At 41.1% G+C, this 24,031-nt stretch overlaps 1 protein-coding gene across 2 annotated transcripts; it reads left to right on the forward strand.

Annotated features, from left to right (window-relative positions):
• The first annotated feature begins 2,933 nt into the window (after positions 1 to 2,933).
• Positions 2,934 to 22,283, forward strand: LOC106580852 (leucine-rich repeat and immunoglobulin-like domain-containing nogo receptor-interacting protein 1). 2 transcript variants are annotated; one of them, XM_014162339.2, is made up of 3 exons: positions 2,934 to 3,469; positions 18,201 to 18,317; positions 18,439 to 22,283. In XM_014162339.2, exon 3 carries the CDS (start codon positions 18,451 to 18,453, stop codon positions 20,284 to 20,286), a length of 1,836 nt encoding a protein of 611 aa, XP_014017814.1. In that variant the 5' UTR covers positions 2,934 to 3,469; positions 18,201 to 18,317; positions 18,439 to 18,450; the 3' UTR covers positions 20,287 to 22,283. The 2 variants fall into 2 exon arrangements, with proteins under 2 accessions (XP_014017814.1, XP_014017823.1); XM_014162348.2 differs by lacking the exon at positions 2,934 to 3,469 and adding an exon at positions 15,742 to 15,929.
• The last annotated feature ends 1,748 nt before the right edge of the window (positions 22,284 to 24,031 follow it).

Raw genomic sequence — 24,031 nt, forward strand, 5'->3', positions numbered from 1 at the left:
CCACAGACTGCAAGCTCATTCACTATTTTATTTAAAAATTGGTAGATCTCATCTGCCCCGTGCTGCTCCATCTCCAAGTTTGCTCTTTAGGGATTAGTAGTCCGAGACAAAATTTAGTTAAAGTGGTGCGTGCCTCATGCTTCGGCCTGCAAAGCATATTTTTAGACCAGGGTCAGACACTCACTGTGCAGAAGAGAAAATGAAATGAGCTGGGAGACTGTAGCTAAGTGATGTTCACTTTATAGCGGTGCCAATATTTTAAAGAATAATTGAGCACTCTGCATTATGGGCCTGTTCATTAGTAGAGCCAAGCAGAGCCACAAGAGACAACAGCTGAGGCCTCACTGTGGGATTAAATGCTGATGGGTCTATTTGGAGTTCCATGCTTTGATCCACAGAATAGTATTAGGATGACCTTTTACATCATATGAAATTCCATGCACCACAGTTACTATTGTGTGTGTGTATGTGTGTGTTTGTTTACTTGGTTGGTTGGTTGGTTGGGGTCTGTTATAGACTTTAAACGAAATCTCAAATTTAAATGGTGGTCAAACTATTATAACAGATGAAAGCCATTTTCACAAACTCCCAGTATCCCAGAATCTATTATCCGCATCAACCAAGCAACATTACCAACACATGATTCTGTTTTGCAAAAACATTTAACGAATTCATCACAACAATGTTTTACTAATTACATGTTTGTCTGAGATTAGCATTTACATGTAATTCATTTATTGAGTCTTGCTTTGGAGAAGGGAGTGTGCTTTGTTTTTGTTTCCCCTTGTTTTCATTATATAAAAACATTTAAGGATGGATCAGAGCCACCCAAAACAAATAATCCCAATGTAATCTTCTTGGTTACAAAACGAAGTGCTGGCCGCTAACCAAGCAGAGCCTGTTAGCAGGCCTTTGACCAGCTGGCTGTGACAGCCGCTACAAAAAGAAAAACCCTCAAGAAAGAGCTCATCCTTAATTTCAGGCTCCTTCCTACGCAGAGAAAAACATAAAGATTATTCATATTATACAGATTATGATTCTTTATGGTATCATTCTGATGAAACACAACATTATCTTTCTGTTATTCTGTACATGTTTTGTTTTTGGCTAGAAATATATATCTACATTAATCAACAATGTTGATATAAAGATTTTGACAATGATGCAAATCATTCCTCATCATGTTTTCTCAGATTTCGTTCAGGTCTGATATATGTGAAATGGAGTATGTGGCACTAATGTAGTCCACTAGATTGTTTTGTTGTACTACTTTAATTCAGATTAAAGTAAGTGAACTCCATAAGGTAGTAAAGGTGAACCTGGTTAATTATAGAGAACCAGCTCCATCTCCCTTTGTTCATTTTAGACATTCTCCCCCCAGTGGCCAAACGTAATTAAAGTCCTTTGGGCTTTGCCAAGAGTGCCACTGTCCTCCCAAATCACTAATGGAAGGCACACCAGTTTCAGATACAGAGAAATAAAAGGCTGCTCACGATCATTACAGCAAATGTACCATACTGGTCATTAAAATGAATTAAGTGACTATCAGCTACATTATGTCGGCAAAGCAACCAATGCCAACTAATGCACCTCAGTGAACAACACTGTAGCAGAATGTCATTTGGAGAGCGTGGGACTCCTGTGCAATCAATACATAATGTATCTCTAATGCATTTTTTTTTTTTACATCAATCCTATTCTATCTGAATGCTGGATAACGCAGACAGGTCACCAGTGATACAAGTCAGTATTCTGCTGTCCATCCATGTCCGAGGATGTCAGGAGATGACCTGGAAACCGGCCACTAGGGGCAACAGTTAGCAATGTCACCTTCAAACATCTGCCTCTAATTCCAAAAGTTGCATGTTTGAATCCAGTGATAGAAAGTAGTTTTCTATATTTTTGTTTTAAGCCTATCCCAAACCTTACCCCTTACCTTAACCATTCAGAGTTAATGCCTAACCTTAAACGTTACCTTAAAAATTTGGAGTTGATGCATAAACTTAACTTTAAACACTTTGACATTTTCCCTTGTGAGGCAGTATCTTCAAATTAACATGGCCATGTGTTGAGTGTTGTTATACGCAATAACTTTCTGCACCTGCCTCAGTTTCAGACGCACTTTTCCTCTCGCTCCTCATCAGGAACATACCGGCTGGCAGATGCTCCATGTTATGCTCCATAGAGAGGAACCGCAAGGCTGCCCTGCTCCAATCAGAGAACACCAGGTAAACTGATGAGGATTAATTAAAATGGAACTGAGGTTGAGCCCAAATCTAACATTTACTAGTGGGAGCCAAGGCCCAACATCTAGTCCATCTGGCTTCTTTCTGAGAAACAGTCACAGTGTTAGATTAAAACAAAACCCAGAGTAGTTTGCCTGAATCCCATTGATGGGGAGTTGGATTGACTTGTAAAGCTCTCAGGGCATTGTCAGGTTGGCCATACATACTTGAATATGGTGGCGAAATCCCTGTTCTAGACAGAATTCTTCTTGAACATAAATCTCTTGTATAACCTAAAGGGAATGCTCAATTTCAGTTTAGAATCAAACATACCAATATGTTTTTGTATCAATTAAAATATCAAATAATGTTTTTTTAGGATTATTGTGGAAAATCCACGAGTGATTGCATGCATGTGTATGCACACTTTGAGGCATGAGCTCTCCAACTGAACCCTGAAGGAGATGAATTTAGACTGTGATTGCCCTATAGTTTTTTGTTTCTATATATTTATTTATTTTCTATACAGCTGGTGTCTTGCCTAAGTCAAAAGATTTGCCTGACCAGAGTGCACATTTGCCTATCATTCCCAAATATTGGCCTAGCCGGCGCGATAGTAATGTACTGTCCTGGATCATTTCCAGAACTCAATCAGTCTAGTGGATAAAATCACAAATCCTGTCAGAATGCTGAGAGCTCCGGGATTTCGCCACCATATTCGCGCATCTATGGTAGCCTACTATGAACTCGTTCTTACACACTTAGTCGTTGCGCTATGTCCTCATGGACAAGTTTTCCATTCATGTAGTTGACTGGTTCGTTGATGTACACCAATAGGCTACTTTCCTCCAGTTCGCTTGAGGTAGTTATGATATTTTTCTGTGGGATTAGATTGCGACTCGAGCAAAGAGCATCACTACCACGCAGAAGAGCACGAGCAGGGGCAAGAAGGCGGGCTTTCGATAGCGTCAGAAGAGAATAAAGTAGTCGACCTAAATTCTTTTCCGTAGCGTAATTATCCTACTACTCCCAGAGGGTGGTGCAGTAGTCAGAATAAATTAATGAAGGAGGACAAATTAAATTGTGCAAGGTCTCAAGGCATATGTTTTAAAGTCTTGCAAAACATGATAAATCAACCAGCAACCGACACGAAAAGCTTAGGCGAGAAGGAACTCGAACGTTTGGAGTTGTGCGTAAAATATGGAAATGTTTTACTATCAACGTTTTATTGAAGTCATTAGCTGGTGAGTTTTCGTTCATTGTATACAATTTTCAGTGTACATTTTAAATTGTGTAACCCTAACCCTAATTGATTGCAATTGTGTTTTTATATCAGACATAGTTCATAGGCTACTGATTTACCAATCTGCATTGTTGGCTACTTGTCAATAATATGAACAAAGCACCTGTGGGCAGCAATATTTTGAACATATTATGAATTACATCATACTTCTTTGTTTCTGGAAACTCACGCAGGACAGTAGTCCAGGAGCGGACTTGTGTTGTCGCCCTTTGGCGTCGATTGATTTATAGGTCAGCCTAATTCAGACCCCATGTAATAGTTTTTATGGTCAACGTGGGTTTCTGGACAGAGACCAGCTCAAACGAGTTCTTGACATGGCTTTCGACTTTAATCCCACAATAAGTGCCAAAATGGTGACTGTGATTTCCATTTTATTCCTTTGACTCAAAAATTGAACAGGTCCACAACCTAATATGTAAGGAACAAAAACGTAATATTAATAAATATACAAAAATACAGTACCTGGGTTGGCTAGGCTATATTGTCAAAGAAGCAAAGGCTAGACTACTTGATTTATCTTCCGATGTAAGTATGCAGAATGCTACGTTTTCCCGGTGGTGACAATAAAATATGTATTTTTTTTAAAGCAATCCTGATTGAGCCGGGTAAATGTTCTTATCATTTAGAATACGTTGGATGAGCCAATCATATAAATATCCATTAAAACGTATAATTAGATAGCTAGACGTTTATGATAGATTTTCAACTTCATAATTGATTTTCATCTGCAGCCTGATAAACTAAAATTAACATTTCAATTATAATTCATCATGGGAGAGAGAAAGATACAATAATGTTATCCAGCTTGTAGAATTTTTTTAAAAACTTTTTTTCCCCAGCCAGAGAGAGAGCGCATATCACAGAAGAAGGAGAATATCACAACAATGAAGTGCGACTGGCAAAGCACAGTGCCAAAGAGCACCTTTTGGTGACTGGCCAAATAGACACTTTAATCAGGAGGTGCTTTATGCACAGGAAGTATTTAAGTATTCTTGTTAGGGGAATGATTTACTCTGACTTTTATTTTTCAACCTGACCTGATCTGGGTCAAGCAAGAAAGTATTTTTCATCAGTGCCTTCTTTGTTTTGCTTGGTCGTCATTACCGAAGTGTAAATGGACTTGTTCTTAATTTCAAAGTTATGTGAGGCAGGGCTGCTTATACAGTCCCAACAGTCCAGGAATGAGAATATATTTCGACAGGTTGCTCAGCTGCAGCTTTTAGCTTCATCTGCAGTCCTTAATAGCAGGCTTAGTTAAAAGCATTGGGGCAAGGTCACGCGGTAACGGAGTCACACTCCCACTATAAAAACGGCCATATCTTTTTAATATGTGTCATGGAGCCATATGGGAGTCATTAAATGCATACAATTAAGATGTATTATTTCGTTTCTGGGCAGGTGTGACTCCATCAAGCACTAATACATTTTTTGCATTAAAGATATATTTGAACAATTACTTGTTAGTATTGCACTAACTAGTACGGCACTAATATATATATTGTGTGTGTATATTGTGTATATACACAAAATCCACTAATTGAAATCTCCATCGCTGTTTTATGTGACCACGTTGTCCAAAAACGACTCTGAATTAAGATTCAAAGATGTCTGCAGAAATAATGGGGTGTCAGCTATGATATACGTGACCTTGCCCCAATGCTATATACTTTTGTAGATATAGTATATCATAGCTGACACCCCATTATTTCTGCAGACATCTTTGAATCTTAATTCAGAGTCGTTTTTGGACAACGTGGTCACATAAAACACCGATGGAGATTTCAATTAGTGGATTTGGCTATTTCAGCCATACCCGTTGCTGACAGGTGTATATAATAGAGCACACAGCCATACAATCTCCATATACAAACATTGACAGTAGAATGGCCTACCTGAAGATCTGTGACTTTCAACGTGGCACCTTCATAGGATGCCACCTTCGAAAAAAGTCCGTTTGTCAAATTTCTGATCTGCTAGAGCTACCCCGGTCTACTGTAAGTGCTTGTTTTGGGAAGTGGAAACGTCTAGGAGCAACAACGGCTCAGCTGCAAAGTGGTAGGCCACACTAGCTCTAGGAACGGGACCGCCGAGTGCTGAAGTGCGTAGCGTGTAAAAATCGCCTGTCCTCGGTTGCAAAACCCACTACCGAGTTCCAAACTGCCTCTGGAAGCAAAGTTAGCACAATAACTGTTTGTCAGGAGCTTCATGAAATGGGTTTCTATGGGCGAGCAGCCACACACAAGCCTAAGATCACCATGCGCAATGCCAAGCGTTGCCCGGAGTGGTGTAAAGCTCGCCGCCATTGGAATCTGGAGCAGTGGAAAACATATTAATGCCCATGATTTTGGAATGAGATGTTTCACGAGCAGGTGTCCACATACTTTTGGTCATGCAGTGTATGACACCTTGAGTTTGAAAAAAAATATATATATATTTTGGTTATTGAATTACAGTGAAGTGGATTAACACATGGTAACAGAATGATGGTAACAGAATGACATCATGGGTCCTTGATCTGTACTGTAGACAGGTTAGCTGACATCACAAAAACAATGCAAACGCTGGGGCAGAAGGCAGTGTGTTGTTGTGATTCTGGATGGCCAGATAACTAGCAGCAATGATAAGAAGCTGCCATGTGGGGAGTCGTTTCAGCTAGTTTTATGTTGTTCTTGATACCATGTCTTGTTTTGAGGTGTTTTGACTAATTTCCTGACAATGCTAATATGGCAAAAATGTGCTAGCTAGCTAATCAACAACTGTAATGATGTATTTGAAGGACAAGTTCTCATTCTGCAAATGTATTTGTTTTCAATAAATATTGGATAATAAATATATACTAAACAAAAATACACTGCTCCAAAAAATAAAGGGAACATTAAAATAACACATCCTAGATCTGAATGAATGAAATAATCTTATTAAATACTTTTTTCTTTACATAGTTGAATGTGCTGACAACAAAATCACACAAAAATAATCAATGGAAATCCAATTTATCAACCCATGGAGGTCTGGATTTGGAGTCACTCAAAATTAAAGTGGAAAACCACACTACAGGCTGATCCAACTTTGATGTAATGTCCTTAAAACAAGTCAAAATGAGGCTCAGTAGTGTGTGTGGCCTCCACGTGCCTGTATGACCTCCCTACAACGCCTGGGCATGCTCCTGATGAGGTGGCAGATGGTCTCCTGAGGGAGCTCCTCCCAGACCTCCCAGGACTAAAGCATCCGCCAACTCCTGGACAGTCTGTGGTGCAACGTGGCATTGGTGGATGGAGCGAGACATGATGTCCCAGATGTGCTCAATTGGATTCAGGTCTGGGGAACGGGCGGGCCAGTCCATAGCATCAATGCCTTCCTCTTGCAGGAACTGCTGACACACTCCAGCCACATGAGGTCTAGCATTGTCTTGCATTAGGAGGAACCCAGGGCCAACTGCACCAGCATATGGTCTCACAAGGGGTCTGAGGATCTCATCTCGGTACCTAATGGCAGTCAGGCTACCTCTGGCGAGCACATGGAGGGCTGTGCGGCCCCCCAAAGAAATGCCACCCCACACCATGACTGACCCACCGCCAAACCGGTCATGCTGGAGGATGTTGCAGGCAGCAGAACGTTCTCCACGGTGTCTCCAGACTCTGTCACGTCTGTCACATGTGCTCAGTGTGAACCTGCTTTAATCTGTGAAGAGCACAGGGCGCCAGTGGCGAATTTGCCAATCTTGGTGTTCTCTGGCAAATGCCAAACGTCCTGCACTGTGTTGGGCTGTAAGCACAACCCCCACCTGTGGACGTCGGGCCCTCATACCACCCTCATGGAGTCTGTTTCTGACCGTTTGAGCAGACACATGCACATTTGTGGCCTGCTGGAGGTCATTTTGCAGGGCTCTGGCAGTGCTCCTCCTTGCACAAAGGCGGAGGTAGCGGTCCTGCTGCTGGGTTGTTGCCCTCCTACGGCCTCCTCCACGTCTCCTGATGTACTGGCCTCTCTCCTGGTAGCGCCTCCATGCTCTGGACACTACACTGACAGACACAGCAAACCTTCTTGCCACAGCTCGCATTGATGTGCCATCCTGGATGAGCTGCACTACCTGAGCCACTTGTGTGGGTTGTAGACTCCGTCTCATGCTACCACTAGAGTGAAAGCACCGCCAGCATTCAAAAGTGACCAAAACATCAGCCAGGAAGCATAGGAACTGAGAAGTGGTCTGTGGTCACCACCTGCAGAACCACTCCTTTATTGGGGGTGTCTTGCTAATTGCCTATAATTTCCACCTGTTGTCTATTCCATTTGCACAACAGCATGTGAAATGTATTGTCAATCAGTGTTGCTTCCTAAGTGGACAGTTTGATTTCACAGAAGTGTGATTGACTTGGAGTTACATTATGTTGTTTAAGTGTTCCCTTTATTTTTTTGAGCAGTGTATAAACACAACATGCAACAATTTCAAAGAATTTAAGGATATCAGTCAATTTAAATAAATATATTATGCCCTAATCTAACACGACTGGGAATACAGATATGCATCTTTTGGTCACACGTACCTTAAAAAAAAGATAGGGGTGTGGATCAGAAAACCAGTCAGTATCTGGTGTGACCCCCATTTGCCTCATGCAGCGCGACATCTCCTTCACATAGAGTTGATCAGGCTGTTGATTGGGGCCTGTTGTTCCACTCCTCTTCAAAGGCTGTGCGAAGTTGCTGGCTATAGGCGGAAACTGGAACACGCTGTTGTACATGTCGATCCAGAGCATCCCACACATGCTCAATGGGTGACATGTCTGCAGAGTATGCAGGCCATGGAAGAACTGGGACATTTTCAGCTTCCAGGAATTGTCTACAGATCCTTGCGACATGGGACGGTGCATTATCATGCTGAAACATGAGGTGATGGCTGCGGATGAATGGCATGACAATTGGCCTCAAGGTTGAAATTGCCATTGATAAAATGCAATCGTTTTTGTTGTCCATAGCTTATGCCTGCCCATACCATAACCCCACCGCCACCATGGGGCACTCTGTTCACAACGTTGACATCAGAAAACTACTCGCCCACACGACACCATACATATTGTCTGCGGTTGTGAGGCTGGTTGGACGTACTGCCAAATTCTCAAAAATGATGTTGGAGGCGGCTTTTGGTAGAGAAATTAACATTAAATTCTCTGGCAACAGCTCTGGTGGACATTCCTTCAGTCAGCATGCCATTTGTACGGTCTCTCAAAACCTGAGACATCTGTGGCATTGTGTTGTGTGACAAAACTGCACATTTTAGAGTGGCCTTTTATTGTCCCCAGCACAAGATGCACCTGTGCTGTAGACAATGCTGTTTAATTAGCTTCTTGATTTGCCACACCTGTCAGGTGGATGGATTATCTTGGCAAAGGAGAAACTCTCACTAACAGGGATGTAAATGTCATTTGTGCACAATATTTCAGAGAAATAATATTTTTGTACGTATGAAACATTTCTGGGATCTTTTATTTCAAATCAAATTTTACTTGTCACATGTGCCCCGAATACAACAGGTGTAGACCTTACCATGAAATGCTTACTTACAAGCCCTTAACCAACAGCGCAGTTCAAGAAGAGTTAAGAAAATATTTACCAAATAAACGTAAGTAAAAAAAATAAAATAACAATAAAATAACAATAACGAGGCCACATACAGGGGGTACCGGTACTGAGTCAATGTGCGGGGGTACAGGTTAGTCGAGGTAATTTGTACATGTAGGTAGGGGTGAAGTGACTATGCATAGATAATAAACAGCAAGTAGCAGCTGTGTACAAAACAAATGGAGGGGGCGGGGGGTGTCAATGTAAATATTCCAGTGGCCATTTGATTAATTGTTCAGCTGTCTTGTGGCTTGAGGGTAGAAGCTGTTAAGGAGCCTTAAGATCCACTCATTAAGATCTGGCCAATAAGTTGGCACGGCCAATACACCTGAACACACTTAACAAGATAGAGGATAGAGATAATTTTGTTGATGCTGAGAACGGAATGTATATGTTTTTAAATGACATTCTTAGAACATTCTCTAACGTTACTAACGTTTTCTTGTGGTTTTTATGGAAAGAACAATTTGAGAACATTCACAATGGACAACCACACTCTCATCAAACTCTAAGAAACATATGGTTCTCAGAACATTATGTGCTAGCTGGGTTTGTACCCACAATGCATCACTATTGACCAGACCAAATCTGTACCAATCATAGACGTGTCACGGTTATCGTCGGTGAAGGAGGACCAAAATGCAGCAGGACTGTGTTTGTTCATTTTGAACATTTATTAAATCAAAATGAACTCAAAAACAAGAGAACGAACGATCCACTGACAGTCTGGCAAGGCACAAGGCTAAACTCAGAACAATCTCCCACAATTAAACAAACAAACACACACAACTAATATAGGACTTCCAATCAAAGGCAACACCACACAGCTGCCTTCAATTGGAAGTCCACCCCAATTAACCAAACATAGACATACAACTAACTAGATAAACATAGAAATACGTAAACAAAGATCATAACCCGGAAATACTAAATCAAACACCCTTTTTCCAAAACACCACCCTGAACCACATAAAACAAATACTCTCTGCCACGTCCTGACCAAACTACAATACCCATTAACCCTTATACTGGCCAGGACGTGACAAGACGTCTATGTTTCAAGTTTGGACATCACAGTACAGCACAATGCAGCACATATTAGAATAAAGTACAGTATAGTTCAGTACAGTAAATTTCAGTACAGTACAATAGAGTAAATTATACTGTACTCTAGTGTGCTCTACTGTACTAAACTCTACTGTACATTACTGTATTGTACTGACCTCTACTTTTCTGTACTGTACTATACTGTGCTGTACTGTGCTGTCCAAACTTGTGAAACAGACATCTATGATTGGTTCAGATTTGGGCTGACCAAATTTCCACTGCTTTTCAACATCATGGACGTTCGGTGTCGGTCAGTGCTCAGTGGGTGAGAGGGTTGGTTACACTAAATGAAAAGAAAGGGGGCTCATGGATGGGTGTCAGTAAGAGGTGGGTTATCCAGATTGCTTTCAAACGCTTTGACCACCACTTGACAGAAAGAAAACAGTTATGAGCTGAACATAACAGTATGCCAGTGGAAGGGAGGACAGTAGCAGGTGACCCAATTGTGGTTTCTGACTACTATGAATTCCCATTGTAGCCATTCAGTTGCAGTCAGTCTGTTACAGATTTTTTGGGTTATTCTTTTAACGATTTGGTAACAGAATAATGCGTTTTAATCACTTAATAAATTATGAACCAAATTGTTATCAGTAAAAACATAAAACTACTTGGTTGGTCTACCTTTACTTGTTACTTATGTGAACTTTCATTATCCTCCCTCATGAGGGAGAAAAATTAGGAAATATCTTAAAGATATGTAGGTTTTTGGTAACTGAATGATACTAGGCAATATTTCTTAAACTTACAGAAGGCAAATCGTTTTTTTAAATGTATTTTTAATACCTTTTAAGACTTTCTGCTAGATGTTTTCTAAGACCCCTTTTCCATCTGTTTGACCATTAATCAAAGCCTTAGTTTATTCCTAATTTCTAGCATGGAAAATGGTGGACAATTTCTTTCCCCCCAGAAATATTCACTCTCGTAGGTTTAATTTCACACCAAATGTGATGTGCTCCTATGAACTTCACATGTGAATGCTCATAGGGCTTTTAACATGGAACTGCCCATCACTAGTATTGGAGAGTTGGTTTAAAAAACTGTTTATGGAGGATAATGCATTCTGTTCACACCAACTCTGTCCTGGGTTGACAATTTCAAAGGATTGTTTCTGTCATTCTCTTTTTTTTTTACCATATCAGTAGCCTCAAACAAGACCCTTTGGAAGGATTGTGCATAAACATTATGTCTACATAATAAAAGTCACAATATGAAGATTTAAATGGCAATACCCTTGGGCTCATGTCAAACCAACAAATAACTTATTTTCGCCATTGCAGTGGTTATGAGAGACTGTGCTAAAGGACTAGGACTAATGTTTATGCATGTTTTCATTCTGCCTTTAATTTGATTAAGTTCAACTAAATTGCCATAGTGTTTCTGCATATCAGAGGACTTATTAAACTAATCAATGATGTAAACACAACATCACAGCACTATAATAAAACCTCATTGTTAATTTTCCAACCAATCCATTTGAGCAAAATGAAGCATGGTTGAAACAACCTGCATACTTACTCTGAGGTCACAAGGAAATGGACACTGTGTCTCTGTGCCTTTATTTGATGATGTATTCTTTCAGACTCATCCGCGCTTATCACATTTATTGGATGAGATAACATCCCCAGTATGTGCTGTACCCAGAGAGGACAGTATGTGCATTTCATTAGCGTTCCACATGATTGGACCCACGCTATAGCTTTAGCACCACCATAGCAGGTTACCTTTATTGGAATGAAGTTAGGATTGTGGATGGCTCTGATCAGATTAGCAAGCAGCCCGTAAGTGTGCCAAAGGGGAAAAGCTCCACCTGTCCAGTTCTGTGTGGAGGATTATGTAGTGTAGTTGCTTTTCTGTGAAAAACGCAACCCGTAACAAACTGTTGTGGCTCTCTTTCAAGAGGTTGCTCTCTTTGTCCTCTCAAAGCTGTTTTGGAATAGTGAAAGCAGAGAGGGTATGCTGAAAATGGAAGGACATTCTAATGAAAGTGTAGCCTAAAGGAGACCTTGTAACAGGCCCAATGTAATCCAAGAATGGTACAATTGGCCGCTGTTATATATTCTTGGTATATTCCCCATAGGCGGAAAGTTCCCTGACCGCTGAAGTCCACCTTCAGAAGAATCAAGCACCTTTTTATAAAGCGTGCTTGCTGGAATCCTTGTTTACCATCCATCTCCTCTTGTCAGACATTGTTCTTTCTCTCATTGTACCTCGTTGGATTCAACCTGTCAATGCTATTAACTAAAACGACCTCATTTGGCATGTCACATCAGTGCTACACTGAAACCAATTATCTTTTCTCATTTATTTGTGCTATTATTAATTTTGCAGACAGTGCACTTTGTGCGAGCAGTGACTTAACTGACTGCCTTGATAAAGAATTATAATATAGTGCACCCTACAACACGACAGAACAGTGTCTGTGGAACCAGATTGATTTGAGTGGGCTGTCACAGTGACCCACTTCTGCCTCTGCCTGTGAGAAAGAGTGAGAGTGTAAATACAAACATATTCAAAGCACACACACACGCATACACACACACACACACAATGCATAACGCCTAACCTTAAGCATCCCGACGCATAGACACACATTCCACCATACAAAGACCAGAAACTCTCCATAACCCACAGACATTTAAGTTGCAAATACACACAAAAAGCATTTGTATAAAACACATTAAATCCAGATGAAACAAATGCAATTGCAAATGTGGGCACAGTTTAATATAATCATATTTGTCACAGTTGCAAGCTTACAGCCAGACAAACATACTCTTCTTTATGGCTTCCCTACATGCTTAGTGTAATGCAATTACACAAGCTATCTAACGTAGGTCTACACACACACACATAGACACACACACACACACACACATACACTGCAATATTATTGAGGTATACGTTGTCTTTACAAAATGTTTTAAAGTGATTGAATCAGAAATGGCTTGCTTGACTTGAGGTTGTTTACGGGCCCTTTCTCCTTTCCCTGGCAGACCCAATGGCAAAAAAAAATCTGGCATTCTGAAGAGCGTTGCTATTCTCTCCCCCTCAGCCTAGCAGCTGTTCTGCTCACAAACCTTTTAATACACGCTTGTAGAACTCTGGTGCATATCACAGAGGCTGGTACACAGGGGCAGGTGCCAGGAGCAATAAACAATGTCTTTCTAGCACATAAAAACATACAGATATACACACTGAGACACTTTCAACAGAGTGGATGCACACACCCGGACCCCCTGGTCTGTGCTGTTGTTTAATTTCAGCCATCTTAATTGGTCTAAGAATAGCACTTATACAAGTGTCAAAGTGCAGCCTGGCTTACACTGCAATCTCTTTCTAACCCCATGGTGATTTAGATAGTGACCAATGTGGGGAGGGGAGGAAAAGTCTGCCAGGGTGTCTGTTTTGAGGACTGACGTCAATACAGTGAATGAACACAAGACTGTTCTCGTGGCCCATCCAAAGCGGCCCCCAGCTAGACATCATGCACCGGTTCAATTGGGTCTTCTTGCCTATAATCTCTAAGTGTCCCTGCCAATACTGATCGGGGAAAATGTGTCTTGAGGTAGGAAAGACCAAAGGCTTTGGGAAATACTAGTCAGGCTGCAGAGCAGATACCACTTCAAAACAATGAATCACATAAAAAACAGATCAAACTTAGTTTGGGGTTGTTGTTTTGCTCTGTTTCTGCTGTGGGTCATGTCAAAACGAGAAGGAGGCTCATGAGCCACAGTTTTGGTTACCTAAAGTGATTCCATGGAGTCAGTAATGGGGATTCTGTAGCTAGGCACGCACTGCAAGGTCACTGTTTTGACACTGAGAATGTTCTGACATCTGTCCACAGTTTGATGTAACACGATGACAGCTGAGCAGACTTGATGAGTTTTGTGTGATGGTGGGGGAGAGCTGAGTGGCAAAGTCCAAATGTTTGAAAGAATTAAGCAACAGTGGGATCCAACCCAAACACCAAACATGGTTTCTGGATCTGCCATGGGATTGTCTGAGTGGATGTTACATCAGGTTGGCTTTGATATTGTTTGCATTTGGCGTTGTGGTTGTCTGTTAGATAAGAGCTGGCCGCTGCACAGGTTTGGACGGGTGGGTTTTGGTGTTATGCAAAAGTTTTACATATCGGCCAATCAGGCATTTTGCCATCAACTGTCCAGCTGAAAACAAAACAAACCCAATACCCTTACCACCCAGGACAGACTTCATTCAGCAGCTTCCTCAACAACAACTATTTCAATTGGATCAATACATGAAATAGAATACTATTTTTACCCGTTAGAATGTACTAAGCATAAATACAAATGAATATGATACCGTGTGACTGTGGAATCCAAAGTGGATGAAGTCTAGATTCCTGACCCTGTCTAATTTGACAGACAGGGTCAGCCCTAGGTCAGGACCATTGGCTGCAATCTTGCTTCATGGTGTATGCATGAACATACAGTACCAGTCAAAAGTTCGGACACACCTACTCATTCAAGGCTTTTTCTTTATTTTTTACTATTTTCTACATTGTAGAATGATAGTGAAGACATCAAAACTATGAAATAACACAAATGGAATCATGTAGCAAAAAAGTGTTAAACAAATCAATATATTTTTTTTATATTTGAGATTCTTGATGACATCTTTGCACACTCTTGGCATTCTCTCAACCAGCTTCACCTGGAATGCTTTTCCAACAGACTTGAAGGAGTTCCCACATATGCTGAGCACTTGTTGGCTGCTTTTCCTTCACTCTGCGGGTTTTGCGACAGCACTTGAAGAAACTTTAAAGGTACTTGAAATTTTCCGGATTGACTGACCTTCATGTCTTAAAGTAATGATGGACTGTCGTTTCTCTTTGCTTATTTGAGCTGTTCTTGCCATAATATGGAATTGGTATTTTACCAAATAGGGCTATCTTCTGTATAGCACCTCTACCTTGTCACAACACAACTGATTGGCTCAAACGCATTAAAAAGGAAAACAATTCCACAAATTCACTTTTTTAACAAGGCACATCTGTTAAATGAAATGCATTCCAGGTGACTACCTCATGAAGCTGGTTAATGCCAAGAATGTGCAAAGCTGTTATCAAGGCAAAATCAAGGCAAAGAGTGGCTACTTTGAAGAATCTCAAATAGAAAATATATTTAAATTTTTTTGGTTACTGCATGATTCCATGTGTGTTATTTCATAGTTTTGATGTCTTCACTATTATTCTACAATGTAGAAAATGGTAAAAATAAAGAAACTCTTGAATGAGTAAGTGTCCAAACTTTTGATTGGTACTGTATAGCAGGAGGAATTCTATAACACTGTGGCTAAAGGCTCAACCTCTGACAGCCCTGCCTCATTCGGACCACCTAGCTTCCCGCCGTGATGTCATGCACCTGCCAGTCTCTGTCTCTCACAAGTCCACACTGAGGGATCAACACGGTTAATTTATGTTAGCTTGCACTATGGTGTTAGAATGGTACAAGCAGTTCCAAGCATCTGAGCGCAAGTGGATGGGTTATGAGTCAGCCCTTCTAGTTGCTATAAGACCGTTTTCGGGAATAGCAGTGATGAGACAAGCCGCTCTGGGACCGATTTCAACTTGGCCGGTCAGTGAGAAGGCTGTGTCGAGAAAGGAGTGAGAAAGTGTCTCTATGATGTTGGACTGTGAGAGACCGCAGCTCCCGCAGGTTTGACTGAGCTCAGCACTCTATATTAATAATATTGATGTATTAGTCATATCATATGCATATTCATTTGATATATTGGATGGTAGATTTTTAGCATTTTTGGAGTAGTATATGATATATTTTAGAAAGGGCATGAACAAAGAAATATGGTAACGGTAAATAATTGCAAGCTATATTGTACCATATTTACTTGTATTTTGGTTTTAAGCAGTAGTTAAATCACAGCAATGGATCGGTCCATAGTCCTCCTTCATAAGTCTTGATGTTCCTGGCAACACTTTGTCAGCTAGTGAATGTTTTCTTCAGTGATATGAGTTGGATCTTGGGGCCAATTTTTCAAATGCAATGCTACAATTAGTAAACTGATTGGATTAATTTACAAGATATCAGCAATGACATGATTATGTCGTCACATTGTACCAGTTGGGGGAAATATATGTAGGCTATCACTTTTTACTTTTGTTTATTTAGGTTTTAACTTTTGATCAGTGGTGGAAAAAGTAAAGATGCCTTTAATAGAAAATGACTCAAGTAAAAGTAAAAGTCACACAGTAAATTCTACTTGAGTAAAAGTCTAAAAGTATTTGGTTTAAAATATACTTAAGTATCAAAAGTAAAAGTATAAATTCCTTATATTAAGCAAGCCAAACGGCACAATTTTCTCATTTTTTTTATTTACGGATAGCCAGGGGCACACTCCAATATTCAGACATCATTTACAAACGAAGCATGTGTCTTTAATGAGTCTGTCAGATCAAAGGCAGGGATGACCAGGGATGTTCTGTGCATGAATTGGACAATTTTCCTGTCCTGCCAAGCATTCAAAATGTAACGAGTACTTTTGGGTGTCAAGGAAAATGTATGGAGTAAAAAGTACAATATTTTCTTAAGAATGAAGTGAAGTAAAAGTATAAGTAGTAAATATAAATAGTAAAAAATATAAATAGTAAAGTACAGATACCCCCAAAAACGACTTAAGTAGCACCTTAAAGTATTTTTACTTAAGTACTTTACACCAATGCTTTTGATGTTGTCGATTTAGATTTTGCCTTTTGGTGTTCATGAGGGCTAGATCTAAATGCAGTTGCAGTTACAACTAATGTTTTTGGCATTTGTGTCAGTATAAGAGTTAGTGCTTTAGTCAGTGCTTTAGTCGTCATCAGGATTAAAACTTTTAAAAGCATTCCCAAAATCTGATTTGCACCATAGTTGAATCACAAATGTTGCTGAAATGTATGTCATATTATATTTTATATATTTGTACTTAAAAGGATAGCTTGAGATTTTGGCAATTAAGCCTTTTTTTTCTACTTACCCAGAGTCAAATGAAGCAATGTATGCGTCTGTGTGCAGTTTAAAGGAAGGCAAAGGTAGTTTCTGGAGCTATTGCTTACTAGCGTTAGTGCATTGACTGGAAGTCTACAGTAGCTGCTAGCATTGTATCCATGAGTTCATCTGACTCTGGGTAAGTAGAAGAAAGGGCTTAATTGCCAAAATGTTGAACTATCCCTTTTAATACAGTGTAGTTGAAAATGTTCCCTAATTTCTTGTCCTGCTTAATTAATTGAAAAGGAGCCTGCACAGTACGACAAAACCTTTTTGTTTCTTGGGGTATGTATGATGTGCCTCTATGGGAATGTTAGACTATTCCCTACTTGACCTTCTCAACTTGGTCCTGTATAGCTAACGTGCGCACATCTGCCTTCACATGTCACTGGCCCTGACCACAGATAGCCTGCCTAATCCAGATGTCTGGCCAGGGGGCACAGCTCCCATCTGAACTGGCCTTCATCAGGGTTTTTAGAATCAGTAAGCATAGGTCTGGATGCACTAATGAGGATTTTTTTGTGCAGATCAAGATGGGGCACGGTCATGGGCGTATGTTTCATTACCGTACCACTACCTTTTAGCCTGCAACTTAGACTGAGGATATAAGGTGCAGAGTAAAAGTGGTAAACAATGTATTATTTGGTAATCAATTAGTAGAGATGTTGTTTGTATTAAAAAGAGATGTAGGTCGATAGTAATTAGGACATCTGCTCTAAATAGTACCTTAATTATGCTCTGACGTTGATAATAATTATACATTTTTTATTGTCTTGATTCCACTCTGAAATTCACCACTTTTTTAGGTTTATCTCAAAATGTTGGAAACTCATGCTTTGTCCATAAATATAGCATTTGCAATCCATGATTTACAAATGCTACAAAGAATCCTTGCTTTTGTTTTTTTGGGGGGGAGATTAATTCATGTCTCTCTTGTCTCTCTAGGCCACTTGCAAGGACATGTTTTTTACAGAACATCATCTCTTATAGAAGACTTAACTCAAGTCTGATCCCAACTTGACCACCACTGGTTATGAAAACCTGCATCCTCGCAGTAAATCGGTAAGTTCCTTAACAAATACTAAAATATATTCAGACCTTTGTTTTCATCTGTTATGGCATTGTGAGTTAGCGTGACTGCTCTTTAGCTATCAGTTCATAACCTTTTTGTTTCCATTTTTAGGCAGGAGGCAAGATGTTTGTGGAGTCTGTTGTCCGATGGGGGGCATGGAGCATCTTGCTCCAGTGTGGATTATTGGGCGTGTCAGCAGGGGACTTCCCCTGGCCTTGCCCTGCCAGGTGTGTGTGTCGGCTTGAGACTTTAGAAGTGAATTGCTCTGACAAACAGCTGACTTCTGTGTCTGAGGGCTTCGCTAGTGGCACCCAGCGCATTAACTTATCTCGTAACAAGCTGAAGACGCTGGGTCGTCGCCAGTTCTTTGGGATGACCCAGCTAGAGGATCTGGACATTAGTGACAATGTAATTGCCATGATTGAAGTGGAGGCTTTCCAGGGCCTGCAGAACCTCAAGACCCTGTGCATTAGGAGCAACCGCCTCAAGATCATCTCTGTGGGGGTCTTCTCCGGACTGCCCAGCCTGCGCTTCCTGGACCTGAGTGAGAACGAGATCCTGGTCTTTCTGGACTTTACTTTCCGTGAGTTGGTGAGCCTTCACCAGCTGGAGGCTGGGGAGAATGACCTGGTGTTCATCTCCCAGCGGGCCTTTACCGGCCTGCAGAACCTGCAGGAGCTCAATCTGGACCGCAGCAACCTGACCTCCATCCCCACCGAGGCACTGTCCCAGCTCCAGAGCCTGACTCGGCTGCGCATGATCCGCCTCACCATCTCGGCGCTGCCCAACAATGCCTTCCGCCGCCTGCATCGGCTGCGCAGCCTCGTCATCTCCCACTGGCCCTTGCTGGACACCCTGGCCAGCAACAGCCTGATTGGCCTCAACCTCACCTCGCTGGTCATCAGCAGCTGCAATCTCAGTGCTGTCCCATACCAGGCGCTGCGCCACCTGGTCTACCTGGGCTACCTGGACCTGTCCTATAACCCCATCACAGCCATCCAGGGTAACCTGCTGGGAGACCTGTTGCGGCTGCAGGAACTGCACCTGGCTGGGGGCAACCTGCTCCGCATCGAGCCAGGGGCCTTCAGGGGGCTGGCATACTTCCGTCTGCTCAACGTGACATCCAATCAGCTCAGCACACTGGAGGACAGTGCCTTCCACTCGGTGGGGAATCTGCAGGTCCTGCGGCTGGATGGGAACCCCCTGGCCTGCGACTGCCGACTACTCTGGGTGGTCCGCCGGCGACAGCGCCTGAACTTTGACGGTCGCCAACCCACCTGCTCCACCCCGGACATGGTGCGAGAGCGGGAATTCCGGGACTTCTCAGAGAAAGAGCTCCCGAGACTGTTCACCTGCCGGCAGGCCCGCATTGTAGACCGCAGGTCCCAGGAGGTCAGGGTGGAGGAGGGCACTACGGTGCTCTTCTCCTGCAAGGCAGACGGTGACCCAATGCCCTCCTTTACCTGGTTGTCGGCCCAGCGGATTCCGCTCTCCACTACGGGGCGCATCAGGGTGTTGTCCAATGGGACTCTAGAGGTACGCTATGCCCAGGTTCAGGACAGCGGCACATACCAGTGCACAGCGGGCAACGCAGCTGGCAACGACAGCCTGTACGTCAGCCTCTATGTGAAGGGTTTCCCACGTAACCGTACCATGCCCTTTTTCACCGACGAAGGCTGGATAGAGTCCTCACACGCCCCTACTGCCAACTCCTCTGCACACGTGGCCAACCAGTACCCGTTTGATGCCAAGACACTGATCATCGCCACCACCATGGGCTTCCTGTCCTTCCTCAGCTCAGTGGCTATCTGCTTCGTCTTCATGTTCTTCTGGAGCCAGAGCAAGGGGCAAATCAAACACACAGCAACCATCGACTATGTGCCCCGTACCTCAATGGGGGTAGGAGGAGGAGGGGGGGGTGGAGGGGATGCTGGCAAGTTCACCATGAAGCTTATCTAAGGTTATGTGGGAGAGAACATGGGACACATTGACTATGTCACCCCATGAGGGTGAAGGCTCTACAGGGACACAGGGCCACGGTCTGCCTTCAGAAAGCTAGATCCTCAGTGCACCCTTAACATACAGAAATTATACATATCTGATGACATATCATCCTAAATATCTCGGAGAAGAAAATAATGAACAGTGGTTGTCTAGAAGCCGGTTTATTTCAACTCTGTTGTCAATTTTTTTAAATGGTGTCATTTTCTTTATTCAAGTATTTATTCAACATTACAATTACAGTGCTACAAATCGAATTTGCCGTTGCAACATGATGATATTAAATATTATACATGTTCATGTGTATAAGGAATGCTCTTAAAGTGTCAAGGTTCATTTCACTCATATCAGGTGTGCTTGGTGGATCTGATATACAGATATATAGTAAGTGTGGATATCATGTGTCAACTTGCCAATACAGGTCAAGCAAGCATTGCCCTCTGACCTGCGGATAACTATTTATTCTTATCCACAGAGGATCCATTCAGAGATTGCATACTTACAATTTGCTTAAGGCTCTATGAAACTATAATAATATGCAAACACATGATTGTAGTTGTATAGTTATAATGGATGTATAGAATATTGTACTAGGCTATATTCAAATACTGTAGATAAATCAGTTTCACTGTACAGTAACATTTCATGGCTCACTTTTTGACTAGCCTCTATTTTACGAAACTTCATGTTGTTTTGGGGACAGGAGTATTATATAGCTATCAGAACTTCATGTTGTTTTGGGGACAGGAGTATTATATAGCTATCAGAACTTCATGTTGTTTTGGGGACAGGAGTATTATATAGCTATCAGAACTTCATGTTGTTTTGGGGACAGGAGTATTATATAGCTATCAGAACTTCATGTTGTTTTGGGGACAGGAGTATTATATAGCTATCAGAACTTCATGTTGTTTTGGGGACAGGAGTATTATATAGCTATCAGAACTTCATGTTGTTTTGGGGACAGGAGTATTATATAGCTATCAGAACTTCATGTTGTTTTGGGGACAGGAGTATTATATAGCTATCAGAACTTCATGTTGTTTTGGGGACAGGAGTATTATATAGCTATCAGAACTTCATGTTGTTTTGGGGACAGGAGTATTATATAGCTATCAGAACTTCATGTTGTTTTGGGGACAGGAGTATTATATAGCTATCAGAACTTCATGTTGTTTTGGGGACAGGAGTATTATATAGCTATCAGAACTTCATGTTGTTTTGGGGACAGGAGTATTATATAGCTATCAGAACTTCATGTTGTTTTGGGAACAGGAGTATTATATAGCTATCAGAATATGACAGTGTCCAGCGGGTGATGAAATTCTAATCTGTACATAAGAATGTATCCAATTCCATGTCATATTATAAACAATCTTTTAAGCTTTAAATCCTATTTTCATTTTATTTTTTATAACAAAGTACGATAGTTCGCACACATCAAATACAGAGAATTCAAGATCATTTTTTCCAATTCATTTTTTTTTTATATCAGCGGAATTTCATACTGTATAATTTGGTAAGATATTGCAGTCAGCAACAATGCTAATATAAATGTATAACATTTATGTAACCTCACACTGTTTATTTTTACTGAATGTTTATCGATCACAGGGTATTGAAAATATGTGCCTGAGTAATCTCACTCGCCATTAAAGAAACAATGATGAACTGTAATGGCGAACAGTACCTTGTGAAATTCAATGTCAAATGTAGGTCGTGGACATTTCCATGCTCTAGGTTACTTTATGGCTGTATCTAGTCCTGTGGATTAGTGTCACTCAAATATGCCACTCTTATTTCATGTACACTTGTTGTGTAGGTACACACAAACCAAAATTCCAAAACAATGTAAATGATGTACACATCTATAGTTAAGTCTGTTGTTTTGCTATCTTATTTGTAAAATATAATCTTTTTGCATTTTGAAATGATTAAAAACCTCTTTAACCTGCCTCATTGCCTTGGATTGATTCAGCAATATCCCATAGCCTTTTATGAAATGACAAAACTATTCAGTCTGCCCCAACATACAAATCTCAGTGGATCTGAGTTGGGCTCTATTTTAAATGACTATACAGTACATTGTTAAAGAATTGCTATGAGAGAGACATCCTTCACTGCATAAGACACAGCACGTTGATAATCTCAATGTTTTGACTGAGTTGTCAGACCCATTTCAATCGATTAGAGCAGAGAAACAGATTTGTTTCATCGCCTCAGTGCAAACGCAGATGGTTATTTGATAGAGCTATGTTTGTTTGTTACACTTCCTTGTTAGTCTTAATTTTCAGACGGGAAAGGAGGAAATAGTAAATTAGGGTTTTGCTGTATATTGTCTCATTAGTTCAGTTGAAGGTGACAGCATGAAGGTCAACCTCCACGATCAACCTCCAGGAGATCCACGATCCACTGACAATTTCCCGTCCAGACGGATATGAAGCCCACCAGCTTTAAGTAGATTCTGTGGAGAGCAAATCATTTTCTCTCTTGCCCTTGCCCAGAATAATCCAGAAAAAATGATAATCACGTGCATTTGCAGAGATTTAAACCCTTTTGGATTACCTCTGCATGTCTCAATCTGTTATATAGGTCTGTCTGGTGGCTGCTAACCCGAGGCCTGGCCTGTCATATTATCTGTTTTAATGCAACTATTTCCTCTCATGGAATGGAATCCAAAGGTTTTACTGTAGCGTCATAAGCCAATGCTCCCTATGGGAAGCAAATCCAAGGGCATTATTTACTTACTTGTGCTGTCAGGTGCAATGTTCATTGATATTAAAGACTGCGAGGACAGAAAATCATAATTTTTTGTAGGTATAAATCTATTCAGGTTTACAATAGCCTGCCAAAGAAATATATACTCTCAAGTAGGCCTCATGGTTTACAGTACAGGTCTACAGTATTATTGCACCTCTACACAGATATGTCCACAAGAGAAAGAACTTAGGTGTCCGTTTTAACATGGTTAACACCTTTAATGAACCCACAGTGCGGTTTTTCTTTACCTATAATTGATTGAATTGGGGCCCTTGTGTCTGAATTCCAGGTGATAAAAGAACCATGATGCTTTGTGTTCCCCTTATCTGGCCTGATGCCTACCACTGAGTGGTGCTAAAACCCCATGGTTAAAGATTCTCAAGTCTCATCCATTACACTTACCAAACATATTTTAATTTGTATTAATTATACAAAGGTGCTGGGTCACCGTTTCCAGGGAAATCATTTTGTGGAACTCCTACTGATTGGATTTTATAAGAAGGGAAATAAAATGTAGTTATAGGTGACAATGACTAAATTCATCTAGGCGATGGGTAGAAGTATGGCATATGCTGCGGATACAGTAGCCTATATCTAAACAATAGGTGCCAAATTATCTCTGTATTATGTAACTATCGTATTTTACTAAAAGTGTCTAAATATCTATTACTCCTGTGTGGCTGTGAACGCTCTTCTTTAGTGTCTCAGATGGTAGCCACCGTTGCAGACACTGACACCACCATTAAGATGAGACCACCTATTAAACCATTTTTCCTGCCATGGGCATTGATGCATCTTCTGACATTCAAGTCAATTAACCCTCCTTGGATGCACACACTGCAGAACTGCTTTGATGATTCATCGCTTTCTGGGCGTACAAGTGACTATTGACAGGTATTGATTGGGAAATATTACAATAACCCATCTCTACCATTATTGGCTT

The sequence above is a fragment of the Salmo salar genome, chromosome ssa02 (assembly GCF_905237065.1).
Source record: "Salmo salar chromosome ssa02, Ssal_v3.1, whole genome shotgun sequence".
Classification (NCBI taxonomy): Eukaryota; Metazoa; Chordata; class Actinopteri; order Salmoniformes; family Salmonidae; genus Salmo; species Salmo salar.